This window comes from Dicentrarchus labrax, unplaced genomic scaffold (genome assembly GCF_905237075.1).
Source record: "Dicentrarchus labrax unplaced genomic scaffold, dlabrax2021, whole genome shotgun sequence".
Classification (NCBI taxonomy): domain Eukaryota; kingdom Metazoa; phylum Chordata; class Actinopteri; family Moronidae; genus Dicentrarchus; species Dicentrarchus labrax.
In genome coordinates this window covers 18,003,745-18,019,509 of record NW_026136713.1, presented here as the reverse complement: position 1 = coordinate 18,019,509, position 15,765 = coordinate 18,003,745, and the positions used below count along the sequence as shown (strand labels likewise).

Here is a 15,765-nt window from a genome sequence, read left to right as displayed (position 1 = left end):
CTCTCCCTCTCTCTAATGTAATTGTGTATGTCACCAACGTTAACAGAAAGGCAGCGTGACCTGCCAGAATATGAGCCGGTAGGTAATGCGATTACTAGTGTATGAAACATAATGACAGACGATGAGAGCGAGATAAAGGCAGAGTGGATTGGAGAGAAGGAGCAGGTAAGATAGAGGTATGGAAAGAAGGGCAGCCGCAGAGCAAAGAAAACAACAGGTAAACAGTAATGTAATTGCCATTAGATCAATTTGATCGTGGTCGGAGATCACTGCTTGTGATGATAAATATTGATCTCATGAAACCACTGAGGCAGAATGGGCTGCCGGAGTAAAGGAGAGCGGTTCCAGCTGCACTGACTCAGACCTCCACTGGAAAACATCACCCTGAAGATCTGATAAACCTGCTGTACACAGACGTTAGCAGCTAGCTGGGGAACACAGGAGCATTCAGCAGCTGGAGGGTCGGATATTTCCCTCAGAAGTTGGTGGAGACCAAAAACAGAGCTTAAAAAAATCATTATTCATCAGGAGACTAGAAACTCTATCTGCTGGATGCCTTAACAGACCACTGTTTTCTATGCTGACAAGTTCATTATATCAACTTAAAAGGTGGCCCATGGAGTTATTTTTACATTCAGTGTGTGAAATTCATTGTGTGTATCCTTTAGGTCTTACAAACCTGTCGAATAAATTCCCTTCCTCATAAAACGTTCAACGTTACGTGTAAAGCTGATTTATTTAGTAGATATTTTAAACTTTGCATCATTTACATTGACATTTACTTCCCTGCCTTTGTTGTCATTGCTCAACCTTAAACATCTACAGTATAGAAATGCAACATTCACATTAATGCAGCAGTAATATTAATGCAAAAACATTATATATAATAAAATAAAACACTGACAGGGACAATTTTTCTGCAGAATGAGTGATGATGATACTTTTGTTATTTTAAGTAGCTTTTGCTGCTAATACTTAGAGACTTTTGCTTTAGTGAGGATTTGAATACAGGATTTTGATTAGTAGTATTTTGGTATTAGTATTTTTCTAAGTAAGTAAAGGATTTGAATACTTCTTCCACCACTGAATATTAGCAGATATTACAAACAAATCATAAAAAATATTGTGTCAAGAACCCAACGGGGTACCTTTAATAAGCTTTAGTAAATGAAGGTTCAAGTTTTGCCATAAAAATTATCTTCATGTTTTGCAAATATGTATTTACCATACAGCAATTGAACATACAGATACAGTTACAAATAGGTCATAAAGAGTGAAGCAAATATGAACGGTAATGTGTTCAAAGGACGAGAAGGAAAGGTAAATGGAGTGAAAAGAGGAGAAGAAATGATTGGAAGATGTGAAAATGGCAGGGGAGAGATGTCAAGTGCTTCCCTGGTCTTTGGGAAATTTTTTGACTTTCATTTGTAGCACACAGACTTTCACTTCCAGCTGAGTTCAACACATGGTTCTGCATGATTGCCCAGAAATTGAAAATGGTAAAAAACTCAAAAGCCATGAGACTGAATTCATACTAGAGTTCAAAATGCAATTACAAGGCGTTTAACTGTTTGTGTTGCCCGGACGGATTGACTCTGTGGAATCATGCACAAATTAGGAAATGTTCAGTACGGTCCAAATTCTTCCAGCGCCAGAGAGAAAGGCATATGCATTCTCTGCTCCAGAAGAGAGAAACGACAGAGGAGGGAAGGAGAGAAAACACAGAATAGACTGGGAGGTCCCTGAGGAGCTCCCTCACTACTCTGCAGCTTTACACGTCTGCTGTGTGTGAGCACAAAATGAGTTACAACAGAGCGGTGGGGTGCATGTGTGTGGACAGTGTTTCTGCAGGACACACAGGAGTAACAGACAAACACACTGCGAGAGGTTGTGATCATAAGTTACTAAAAAGCACAAAGTCAACTTCTGCTGCAAAAATACTTTATTTTTTTCTACACACCAATCGAAACAGACATAAATATATTAACAGTGTGCCCTTGCCAAGCTTGAGATGTGAATTATTTCTGCAGCATTTATTTTTTATTTTCCCTTCAGAAAGCTGGAGCTCAGGCTTTTTGAGGGCTGCTCTGACGCAACCGAACTCAAGGATAAACTCATCTTTCCATTGTCAGCATCTGTATGGACAGTTTATATTGCTGTTATATCCATTTTTCCATATTATTTTATAGGACACACTGAAAACACTAAGCAACAGTCACAAATCCAATGAGGTCAACAGGGGAAGGAATAAGAAAAAAAACAAGCCAATTCACTCCAATCTTGAGAATTCGCCAACATCCTGACATATGATGGAACCACACTGAATACATGATTCATCTGCAACCCATTAACATGAGGAGATTTGGTCTGTCAACTTTTATTGTAGGCTACACTGGCTTCGATTCATTGTTGGACCTGAAATTCAAGCTGTAATTGCTTTCTTCTAAATTGCCACAGCACAAAATGTTCATGCACTGGAACAGCAGTAAAACGTAGCAACACAGTTTCATTTGCATTGAATTATTATGGGTGGCTTTTACTCACTTCATTTTGGGTCCACAAATTGATCTGAACTGACTGTTTACAAGGAGGGAGGCAAATAGCTGCAAGTGACATCAAGTGCAAATAGAAATGTCATATTGTTTAACACTACAGTACAAAACTGTGGAAGTCCCTTTTAGCTGTTGCACTTCAAAGTGAAGAGACTCCACCTGAAGCAGACTGGATGATCAATAGTACACTCAGAAAGAGAGGCCGGTGGCGCTATTAATCAAAATGGCTAATTCTTCAGGTTCCCTCAATATTCCTTCAGATGAAAAGACTCAAAAATATGATGTAATCATTTTCATGGTGGAGGTGGTGCTGTCGTAGCCAATCAGTTACATCATTACAATCTATACTGGGAAATATACTTTCATTTGATTTATTCATTTTTTTCAGCCAGCGTCAATTAGCTTAGCTTAGCATAAAGACTTAAATCAGGGAGAAACAGCTAGCCTGGCTCTTAAATAAATGTTTAAACTGAAGGCCAAACAGAACTCCATAACTTTAGTAAGTAACACGTTTTATCTGGAGTGTTTGAACACCAACAGAGATATAAAAAAAAAAAGAGTTAAGGGCTGGAACTTTCTGCCCGGGTGCAGTGAGTTCCTGGAAACTTAGCAAGTCATTTTCACATTTGTTAGCGCACACATTAAAACTAATATATAATAATGTGTTGATAAATTAGCTTTAAAGAGTTAGGATCCTCCGCTTTCAGTCGTTTATGCTATGCTAAGGTAATTGCCGACAGGAAGCTAGCAAGGCTTGCTTTATATTTATTGTTCAGACAAGAGAGAGTTGTATTAATCTTCTCATCTAATTCCCCTAAATGAAACTGAATAAGCCTATTTCCCAGAATGTGGAGCTCCTCTTTGAAGTGCTGTAGATAAACAGAAACCTATCGACTGGCTGCTAAAACTGGAGTGATGTAAAATTAGAATGACACAAATCAATGGCAGGTGTGAAGAGGCCAAACTGTGAAAAACACTGGAAAGATGTGTTAAGCAGCAGGAAGATGAGCCAATTACAAGTTTCTGTGCACATTTGGATGTTTCTTTTTGTCAAAAACCAACTAAAACTGACCAGAAAGTCCTTTAAAGGGTGAACTATCTTAAAAGAAACAGCGCAAGTGCTTTCTTATTCACTTTTCTTATGAGTTGAAACCAGAGCTGCCTGCCAATGAGCTCTTAACGAGGAACATTAGCCTGAAGAACTGAGCCTGAAAGATTAATATTGATATCGCCTAATACTGAATCAACTGTGCATTATATGAAAAGAAATATTCGAGGCATTCTCCCTTTCTTGATGAAGTTTCTCATCCATCCATCTTCCCTTTGTACTCGTCTCTGTCCGTCCATCTGTTGTGTTTTATTTTCATCATCACGCCTTTGTTCTCCTCGTTTTCATCCCCGCTGTGAGGTAGAGGAGCTGCAGCCTCATTCTCATCTGCAGACTCACAGTCTGGACAAAAAAACGCAAGTCAGAAGAGAAATAAACAAGCAAGTAAATGAATAAATATGTGAGTGGAAAATATCAAAAATGAACTTACATGAGGCAGACTGGCCATTTTTGTCATCATCACACTGTGGTCAGAGTCACTATAGACGTTCTCATCCTGCCCAGGGTCGCCTGCTAACATGTACAACTCTCCAGCGTGGACATCGGACACATTCACCTAGATAGAGAGACAGATTGATGATAGACATATATAATCTGTTACTGTCATGGAAAATGTCTCCAACATATTGTGTCAGACAAGACGGATGGAACACACACACACACACACACACACACACACACACACACACACACACACACACACACACACACACACACACACACACACACACACACACACACACACACACACACACACACACACACACACACACACACACACACACACACACACACACACACACAGATAAGAGATGACTTCCATGCTGTGCAGGTATTTGATACACCAACCTGAAATGTTTGAGGGTTGAATCCCAGCCAGAGAGTGTATCTATAGTCCCAGGAGCGCAGAGAGTAGCCCATGACCTTTATATCTTTAAGGTCAGGGAGGTCAGAGTTCACCTGAAAAGAAGAACTTAAACCATTAAAGCAAAAACCGTCAGATCGACAGCTGCCAACTCATCCTGCGAGATGAGTCAACGAGCTAATGTCAGGCTGCCAAACTGTTCCATACAAAGATTAACCTGCAGCAGGTGCAGCACTCATCTGGATATGTTAATTCAAAAGATCTTGTGCTTGTGGCTGGCAGCTCTGGCTATGAGCAAGCACAGTAATGCAGAGGGGTCAAAGAGCCACAGCGCAACCACGGTCGACGAACACGACCTTCACTAATTTTGACATTTTAGATCCAGCTTCAAAATCCATTAAATTTAACCACGTAATGTAGCTTGCAGACTGATACAAAGTGATTTAGTATTTTAGAAAGCTTATTAATTGGGCTTCTCTTAACAACTCCCGTCTCTGGTACCTGTGGCGTATCCGCAGGTCGAGGGTACTGGCTGAAAGATATGGCTTCCGCGTCCTTTCCTCGTTCTCTGTGTCGGAAGGTGTGGGCCAAGTTGTCTCCTTCTGTACACAACTTCTCCTGAAAGCACGAAAACAGACCCGAAGAGTAAAGGAAATAAATGTCAGAGTCAATTAGATCACATTCGTGTCAGGCATGTTTGGGCCTGTTTATGGAGTGTTTCCTTCTTGATTCACTTTGTTTGGCAATGTCAGAACAATAACACTTGCACTAACTGTACAAAGATGCCTTAAAAGGTCTACTGTGTAACATTTAGGAGGATCTATTGGCAGAAATTGAATATAATACTCATGGGTATGTTTTTATTAGCATATAATCACCAATTCTTGTGTTTCCGTTCCTTAGAATGAGGTTACTATCTACAGACACGGCGGGTCCCATGAGACTGTGGTACAGGTCCCAATGGCCCTTAATGTTCCAACTGTATTCGCATTTAATCACGAGGGTGAGGCGAGGGTGTTACAATCCGCAACTACACCAGTAGATGCCACTAAAATCTACACAGTGGACCTTTAAAAGTTCTCAAACTCTATCAACGACAGAAGAAGCTCAGTGTGAAAGATACTGAATTACATTTTGAATCCTTTTTTCTTAACTTTTCTAAACCGAGAGTCCGTACACACATTGTTGACTCAAGTAGAAGTACAGATAGACTCCAGCAAAAGTATTCTAAGTTCTTTACTTTCTTCTTTCTTTACTCAAGTAAGATTTTTTAATGGTATTTTTTATATATTTCAGACCAAACAAACAAACCAGCATTACCTTCCCTAGAGCCTTACTGCCAGCGTAAGTACAAAATGCAACAGTAAACTTTACCACCATGGTTCAGGCAAAAATCAAGTCTTCTAGCTTGAATGGCATTGCTTAAGTGAAAAAATACTACATTCAAAAAATTTATTATAATTTCATCCATTCATTCATACCTGGAAAGAAATATCAGGACAGGGTTCAGGTGCTCTGAGGCCAGCCATGTACGAGACGGTAGGAAAAACATCCACCAGCTCCACCACATTTCTTCTTACTTTGTCATCTGGAAGAGAGAGGGGTCAGCCAATTAGAGAAAGTCTCACATTTCGCTGACAGCAAAATTGTTGAAATATCCTCTAAAATTTACAAGTTGCCCTTCTCTTAAATTTCATCACCATTGCACCATTTGCACTTGGAAGTAAAAACTGTCCGAGGCGAAATATCAAAGTGTATCCGTGTCTTAATACTTTTGGGAGATCTCCATGTATATCAAAAGACTTCATTAAAGTCAAGATGGCATAATAATAAATGCTTCAACAAGGTTCATATAAGCAATATGTACCAAAGATTTTAAAATCAAACTGAAGTTCCCTTTTGTGACTTGACGCACACAGTGCCATAAACCATAAAAGCAGGTTTCGTGTTAATCGGCAGTAATCAGTCGTCAGTGAAGGGGTCTCACTCTTAAAGCTGAGCTCTGATTGTGTGAGGACATCAACAAAGGGAAAGGTAGACTCTCCCAGCCAGTCGTCGATTGTGGTGACGCCAGGAACGTAGAAGATTAGAGGGACGCGTGTTGTCACATCAAAATTAGAGTATTTAGCCCATTCGCCGTGTTCTCCTAACGACCAACCTGCAACGAGGAGGAGAGAATGAATGATGGTAGTTCAAAAAGATTTGAGGCAGACAGGAGAAATAAAGAGAACTGAAACTATGAATCTGTATCATACAAATAACATTTCAGATACAGGAAGGTTTCAGGCAATCCCTTTCATTGATGTTTTTCCCAGTCATATCATATTTGAAAATGATGGCCTTTGATTGAGCTTTAGTGGGTATATATCAAACAGTCATGGTAAGGATTCACTCCAGCATCCTCCACTGAAGGAGACATTAAAAGAAATTGAGTTTCCAAGTCACAAAGTTTAAAAAAAAAAAAAAAAAAAAAAAACGAGGCAGTGGAAAAAAGAGATCTGGGTTTTTAAAGTACAGTGAAATTGTGGGAAGAGGTAAAGGCCTAATGTGCTGTTACAACACTGCCACCTGGTGGTGAAAGACCAGCAAAACTGACACTCCACAAAACACTCCACTTCCTAAATAATAATTTAATTTATAAAGCACTTTTCAAGCTTAAGCACAAAGTGCTCCACAGATTAAAAGATAAAAATTCAAATTAGAAACCCATGTGAGTCACCCCTGTAAAAGTACACAAAAAATTAAGAACATGAGCACGTAATCAGGCGGCACTGAGCCCAGATGGAAGTGCAAAATAATAGAAATAAGTTGAAATTAAAATAAAACAGAGGGCAGATATATAACGGTCTCATGCAGAACATACACAATGGCAATAAAATAACAAATTATTGAATTTAAAAACAGATAAAACTGCAAAATATGTGAATATAAAAATAACAGTAATGATACTAAAACAAGCACAATTCAAATACAGTATGTGATGACATAAAACACCATAAAATAATGGAAAGGTAAAACATTAAGTGCCATCTTGTAAAAGATAACCAATTCATTTCATTAAATATTTGTTATTATACGTTTTATTAACTAGAAATCAAACACTAGTATAATCAATTCATCCCAAACACGTTTCCACTAACCATGATCTGAGGTGAACACCACCATAGTGCTGTCAGCCAGCCCCAGCTCACCCAGAGCACTGAGCAAGCGACCAACTTGAGCGTCCATATAAGAGACGGCAGCGTAGTAGTGCTGACGGACACGCAGCTGGAAGTTACAGAACAATGTTAGTGTGTATTTCAGGAGTGGCTACATGGGAACCAAGTTAGAAATGGGTGTTGATGAGTAACCAGAATACCTGGAAGTCTTTAGGAATTGGTCCATATGGGAAGCTGACGTTGAGTTTTTGGACGTCGTCTCTCTTCCTCACGTCCATCCAGGGGTTGTAGGCCACAGGTGGAAGAAGTTTAGGGACATTGGGGTCAGGAGCCAGAGTCATTTGGTCTATGGGATACAGGCTCAGGTACTCCTGTAATACACAAGCAACAGGTTTCAAAGTTATGTTTAATAAAAGTAGGTACACACACTGCATAGGACGTTCTATGAATATGCTAATTGTATTAATTTATAAAGTTTTCCTGGTGGATACAAGATGTCTCCTACTTCACTGCGAAGTCCATTCTCAGTGTCTGTGCACTGGAGGCTTCATGTTTCTACATCACACTCTGGAACAACCTGTCACCCAGAAAGGTCCCCCAGTCACATTTAAAAAGCATCTAAAACCCATGTTTTCTTTGGTTTTCTCTTCATTTTACAACTTTTGTTGGTTGCACACTTAATTCTCCTTCTCTTTAATATATTGTCTTCTGTGCCTTTCACTGTATAGTGCTGTATAAATAAAGTTTGCTTATATGCATTTTCCTATCCTGATTTAAGCACAATAAATACAATTATTATCGAAATCACAATATAGCAAAGTGCAATATTCAAATGGCAGAAGCTGCATTTTTTAATTAGGTAATGGTAAAATGTGACAAAACAGCATTATAATGAAATACTGTGGTGCTGCAGAGATGCCCTGGCACCTAAGAAAACATGTTTGTTTGGCACAGACTTCAAACATTTCACATCATTGTGATTTTAAAGGTTTAATTCATGATTCCCACACTAAATGAGAATGATAAAATCTGTCAAAATAATCGCTATATGATGTTTTTACCACATCGTTCAGCCCTAATTCAAAGCCATTACATTAAAATCCCAACAGTATTTGTGTTTCAACGCAAGAAATCACAGCATTTAAAAGTATAATTATTTAGGTATTACTTTAAAACTAAAGATAAAGGTTTGGAGGAAACGTTGGTGAAGGAGGAGGAATTCTGTTATTTTCTGGTATTTACAGATGATGGTATATGAATTATAAAATAGTACTACCCTGATAATACCCCATTTGTATTGTAAAATCGCCAACATTAGCTCATTATTGTTAATAGCCTACTATAACCCTTTCTCATCAAAATACAAAGCCATCCTACTCCATAGGAATGCAACGATGTACTGTGAGAGAGTTAAATCGCGATACAAATCTGGAGACTCAAATCAGTGAGACGAAAAATGAATTGTTACTATTTTTAAACAGCAGAGGGCACTAGATCCTTTTGACTTTCGACGTCCCACTCGCATCTGTAGCCGGACATTTTTTTTGTTTAAAGAGGGGAAAACCCTTTCATGACCCCAGGGTCATGAATTCTAGTGTGACTTTAGTGTTTCATTACATCCATATTACTCCAGTATTACGAAGATATTTTTATTATTAATACTAAGATATTAACTGGTGCCCTTTAATTACCAATATGCAATATAAACCAGCACTAACTCGGGGCTCATTTTTGAGCTTAATCACAATTTACAGTATACAGGATTCCCATCTTAGGACCAATAAGATGCAGGAAGTTAAAGACTTTTCAAACAACCTAAACTCCTCTGACACTCGAGTATTGCAGATTTTCTCAGACGTCTTTAGCTTCATTGACTTTCATCATTCCAGAAACTGCATTTTTTTTCTTGAGTTTTTAATCTGGCTGAGTCCTCTGTGCGCCTCAAGACGATATGGGGTAAATCATGTGTGGCGTACACATCACATGCCGACGGAGAGAGTTGGCTTGACCTTTTCCCTCTTTTCATCTCCCAACTTACACTTTGTGGGAAGCCTCTCTGGCGCGCTGACATTCATCTCTGCTCCGTCTGTCTCCGCTCTCATTCAACTTCCACTTCATCGTGCTCGCTTCCTCCTTCATGCTGAATTGCATCTGCCATATATCTAGATCAGTCCTCATTAAATTCACTTCACATACAGTATGCATCTCTCAAGTCTAGCTTTCAGAGGTTCCTTTTCTTTATTCTATTCCCAGTTTTTACACACAGCCCTACATCAAAACTTACTCCTCAGCGGGGTGTAAGTTTTCCTCATAAGAACGTATTTTTAAAACCTCAGTGTTATCATTATCTACTGGCTCAGGGGGTATTGAATTCTGCAGGAACTTAATATTTCTTCCCTTTATCACCCAGGCTTAACTCAAAGTTCATTATGCCACTTGTTCCTCACTCCTTCTCCTTATGTTCTGCTCCCCGCTCGCTCTCCTCTCCATGTTACCATCATTCATTCTCATTCTCTGGCATTATTTGATCAGTCCTCGCTCCTTAAAAACCATGGCTCTTGTTTTAGTTTACACCGTCAAGCAAAACTGCCTCTTGCAGCAGGACACTGACTTCCGCTTCTCCACTCCACATACTCAGCTATACTCATGCCAGTGAGTGACTCGCCTGTTTAGGACTAAGTGAATTGTGTAATGCATCCCAGTCAGTGAATGTCTTCATGAATGAGCATTACAGAAATTCCACCAGAGGAATAGTCAATGAGAGTTATCGTGTTTGCCGCCTTGTGGTGTTCAATCAATTCATTCAATCCATCGGTTTGCAATAAGAGCTGGACTGAGAAGTCAACAGATATTAGCTAAATGCAGGTATCACAGGACACATTTCAGTCAGTGAGTAACAAGAAACTTTAGTATGGGAATGCCAAGAATATTTTAACTTTACAATTATTTAACTGACTAGAAGTTAGACCAGTGAGAGAAAGACTATTCTGTTCATAGGTTTTACTCTTCACTGTTAATCTAGAACAGTAAAGGTAATTATGCATTAATTAATATCTTAACAAATACAGATCTGCATTCTGTGTATTCATCTGGGGGACCTTGACACTAACAAAGGGTGAAGCCACTGGTTTAGTCACTTTCTCAACTGGTGGGTTGCGAACCTCCTGAATGGGTCTCAGAGTGTGTGGTAAAATTAAAAGATTTTTAAAGCGTAGCTATCCGAAGTCTGACTTATTTTGACAGAAAAGCTTCCACAAAGTCTGTTGAGTAAGTCCCATTTTGTAGTCTTTATTTTCTGTGTAAACACAGTTATGATGTTAGTGTTATTATTATTAGAGTCTTGTGCTCTGATTAAGAGATAATAAAGAGGACATTGTATATGTGTGTTTACTAGCCATAAAACTGCTCCATTTGTGTAATGCCACTCTTGGCAGTGTGTGCTGATGTGTGTTGAAGTATGTAAGGAATTCAGGTCAAACAGCAAGCTCCCTGAATGCAGGGCTGAAGATATGTGTATATTTTATGTCAAAAAGAGGTCATGGTGACATTGAATATGTGTTTACGAGCCTATTTGAATAATACATTTGCTTGGTTTGAATTCTATAAAAAAGGGTGTCTCAAGGTGAGACCAACTGATAACCACTGGTTTAGGTCATTCAGAAAAAGGGTGTCAGTTACACAATTTGTCCACCCAACGATGAAAGGTTTATTTTTTAACTCTAAAATGGCTGTCTAGATACACATGAAAATTAGAATGAGCGAAAATAAGTATTTTTTTGTGTTATTCATATTTTTAAAAGAATATCAGCCAATTTCTGTAAGTTAAATACCAATACTCAAACATCCAGTAGCTGTCTGGATATTGTCTGCAACTCATCAGCAAAGATTCACGAGGGCTCTTCACAGCATTACCGAGTCATGTAGCTCACATTAGATGTGCATGAGCACCGATTTTAGTAAACAGCTCATTCACAGTAATCAATGAAAGTTCACCCGTCAGTGTCAGAGACACAATATGGTAATACATTTCTTTTAAGACATCAGCGTAGAATATGAGGCATAAGGCACTTAAAAGACCGTGAACGGATTATCTCTTCAAGTGCAGTGAAGTGGGCTGTTGTAGATAGCAGTTTACAGCATGTGATCATCTGACAGGAACATGATCTGCCATGCATTGCTCTTTTATACTGCACTACAAAGAGCTGTGTAAAGGAACAAATGATACCATTGACCACTGAGGTTAAACACCGTGGCTGATACAGAGACTAGTATTTTCCCAGCTGATTCAAAAACAATATTGGATGCTATAATTACATAAAGGTTTTTACAGTCACTAAACAATTAAAATGAATGTTCACACATCAACAACAACAACTGGGCCATCGGAGGAGGATTAATATCTCAGAATCTGTTTGAATGAGAAAAAGATCTGAAGACTTCCTGCCAAAAGATGAACGTCTGCTTGATTAAGCATGAATGATAAACTCAACAACTGCTTACTTTTTGCCATTTACAACTGTAGCTATAAAGTAAGTTTAGAATGTTTAAAATCACAGTATCTGAACTTTTGCTATTGATATTTTTTGTTTGACATCAATTTACAGAATAATATATCTGTCACTATCACATTTGTACACAAAAAATAAAAATCAACTCTTAAAGAGCAGCACTGCTCAGTACTCTTAAACGTAAAATGGATGCATATTCAAGTCGTGTCCTTGGTTCTAACGTGTGGTTATCTGGTGGCAGTCACTATGACACTTGCTGTTAAAGACAAAACCTCCTGAGCCTCTTAAAACCTGCATTAACTCAGACTGGGCTGAAGTCTAAGACAAGCACCAGCAGCTTATATAAATACTGCTTTTCACAACTGTCTATTTAGTTATTATCTAATCATTATGCACGTTACATCTCAAGCAGTGTTTACAGAGTGTTTACAGGTGTTGATATCAAGTCATGTACCTGTGGTATCCTGAAGGGTATGTGTGGTTTGTGAAAGCCCACAGCCAAGAAGAAAGGGACGTCGTCGTTGGCTCGACTCTTCAGTAACCTCACGGCCTCGTCTGTGCTCTCCATGTCGGGGAGGGTTCCCCCGGGCTGTTCGGTCACGTTCACTGCACACAGTAAGTTGGCATGAAGTTTACCATCCTCTCCTTTACACATCTGGAAACCAAAAAAAAAAAAATAATAAAAAAATAAAAGGTTAAAAAGTCACGTTTATGCACAATACCTGCAGAGAACATTTCAGGCCGGTCTGGTAAACTGTTGCCACGTGGAAGTTCACATTTAGTTCACCCAGCTGTTTCTATTCAAACCTGGAAGATTTGCTGATGGGTCCTATTTTCTTTATTATAAAATGTCTAAACTCTGCAAATATATAATTCATTATTTTCCTTCCGAATATAGAAGTCTTTCTTAATGCGGATCTGTGTTTAAGCTGTAATCTGGATTTATTTACATCTATAGGTCTGCAGTGAACAGGGGTAATTCTGAAATCACTTGTAGCACTCAAATGTAACATGCACCCAAAGTAGCACTGTGGAAAGATTCTGCATCATTATGTTCTCCATAGGAAAAGAATGACTTAAGCATGATGGTAGTGCTTTTATTCATACAAACAAGTAACATAATCTAAAAGCCAAAAAAATATTGTTCTGCATCATTAAATATCTACCAGCTGTGCTAATACAGCTAATTAAGATACCAGTGTTATGTGTTTAAAGAAATAATCTTTTTAGAACATGATTTCTTTCAAAGTTGCATGTGAGACGAGTTAATGTGTTCATAAAGCCCACAACAAAACAAACACTATTAAACTGCTACGTAAGTCAGTGGAGGTGAAGAGGAATTATAAAAACAACACATAAGTGAGTTTATATTGTAAGAGATACTTACAATTCCAACAACATCCACAACAACAACAACAACTGTATACCTTTTCTTTCTCAAATCTAAATGAAGCTGGGTGGTAGGCGGGGATGGACCAGCTGTAGGGGTAGTCATCAGTGTGGTTAGAGGCAATACCTACAGAAAAACACAATGAAACCATTGTTTCCATTACACAATCTGATGCACACAAAAGACATCTTGTAAGAATTTCAAGCAGATTGGATTCTTCTCTAAAATACAGCTCAACAAGAACTAGCAGTAATTCTGTGGTTCTTACTGCAGTTTCAAAAGTAACCATTCAGCAGGAATCTCTGTTTCACTTCCTAAATTTGCCGCTGTGTGAGAACAACCTGCTCGTGATACACCTCCAGTCAAAAATCTGTTTTTCTTTCTGGTCCTACAGTTAAATGTTTGAGCTTCACTGTGGAGAATGACGGATAAGTGGAAAGTTAATGGAAATTAACAATATCTGCATGTACGTAGAGTCTGTATTTTGTTCAATGAGGTAGCAATAGATGCTTTATTTAAGGATTTTTATACAGAAATTATACTTTTTTTTTGCAACAGACCATTAATGGAGGGGATCTTCAGCCTTACCTGGATGAAACACTTTGCCCACAGACATGGTGTAGTACCCTCTGGACTTAAAGTACTGTGGCATGGTCGTGTAGTTCCCAGAATGGACTCTCCAGTAGGAATTGAAGTCGTAGAGCCTGGTGGTGTCTGGTCTGCGACTCGTCAACATGGACGTGCGACTGGGAGCACACACAGCTTGCTGAAAGAGGAAAACACCCCTTCAGACACAAATAGTCTTGTGTTCAAACTGACTGAACAATTTGAGACGATAAACATATGCAACACCCACTCACCTGTGCATACGCATTGAGAAAAACTTGGCTTTTGGATGCCAGCTGGTCAATGTTTGGGGATTTGACCACAGGGTCCCCGTAGCAGCCCAGTGATGTCCGCAAATCATCTGCCATGATGAAAAGGACATTTCTCCTCTCTGAAAAGCAAACACAACCACAGGTGGTTTCATGTTTCTCACTGATTTACAGCTCTTACATTAACCTATTACAGGAATAAGTTCAGGCAGATTGCTGCAAAGGAAAGAAAAATGATCACAGTAAACTAAAAGTAAAAAAAGTCGAACAGAAACCAGATCAGGTTTCACTTCAACAAACACTCAAGCCCAAAAGAAAACCCTGAAAACAAAGCAGTGGGCAAATGCAATGAAATAACGTTACCTTACTACATAAACACAATTAGTACCAATTAACAGCGACTGTTCGTTAGTTACTGAGATTTACTGCCCGACACAAACCCATTAAAATACAACTTCAGCTCAAAAACATGCCAACCAGTTTATTCATTAAAACTAAACGTACAGAACTCCCATGTAATCACATTTCCACCATGTTTTCTGGTTCAATAAAGACAACCTCTACCTGTTCTTGCCCCAACAGCGACTACCAGAGAGTGGAGAACCAGGAGGAGAAGCCATATCCGGACAAACATGTACATTGTGTCTTTCTCCGAGATGATTAACGACAATGTATCCTTCAGTTTAAGTCGAGTTAAACACTTAATATCGCATCTTCTCTTCCCTCCCAGCCGTCACAACAAACGAGCGTGTCGGCGTCGTCTTTTAAAAAAAACTTCCTGATTATCGCGTAGAGCGAATGGAACGTTTTCATTGGTCCACTCGGCCACTCGCCCCGCCCCCCCAAACGTTAATCACATTAGTTAAATGATGTGTCAATCATTTTAAATGCCACTGCAGACTTTAACTACTCCAGTGATTGTTTCTGATTGATGATGGGACTCAGAGAACATGCAGTTATTTTACAATTCAAAGAGAGAGAGAGAGAGAGTTTCACATACATATATTTATATTTATATAATTTCCTACATTCACATTATTAATATTAGACCTGTATTATATACTCATAGCCCTGTATACAGACTATTTTGTCCACTAATCTATAATGCTGTATATATAATGCTTCTCCTGTGCACTACCTTCTGCTGTAACCTGTAGTATTCCATATTAATCCCATCTGTATAAAAAAAGCTGTAAATAGTGTACACACAACTCTTATTCTCTTATTCTATTTTCATTCAATCTTGCATTTTTATATTTTTATTTCATGTGTATTTTCCTATCTTTTGTGTTGACTGAATTTCCCCAGT

At 38.7% G+C, this 15,765-nt stretch overlaps 1 protein-coding gene across 1 annotated transcript; it reads right to left on the bottom strand.

Annotated features, from left to right (window-relative positions):
- Positions 1-1,924: 1,924 nt before the first annotated feature.
- ids (iduronate 2-sulfatase) lies at positions 1,925-15,225 on the bottom strand. The gene is made up of 13 exons (XM_051419091.1): positions 15,021-15,225; positions 14,442-14,578; positions 14,170-14,347; positions 13,619-13,707; positions 12,646-12,846; positions 7,884-8,054; positions 7,666-7,792; positions 6,513-6,683; positions 6,007-6,113; positions 5,027-5,143; positions 4,510-4,620; positions 4,091-4,216; positions 1,925-4,002 (listed from the first exon to the last, which is right to left on the bottom strand). The coding sequence occupies exons 1-13, from the start codon at positions 15,094-15,096 to the stop codon at positions 3,922-3,924; spliced, it is 1,692 nt and encodes a 563-aa protein (XP_051275051.1). The 5' UTR covers positions 15,097-15,225; the 3' UTR covers positions 1,925-3,921.
- Positions 15,226-15,765: the final 540 nt, after the last annotated feature.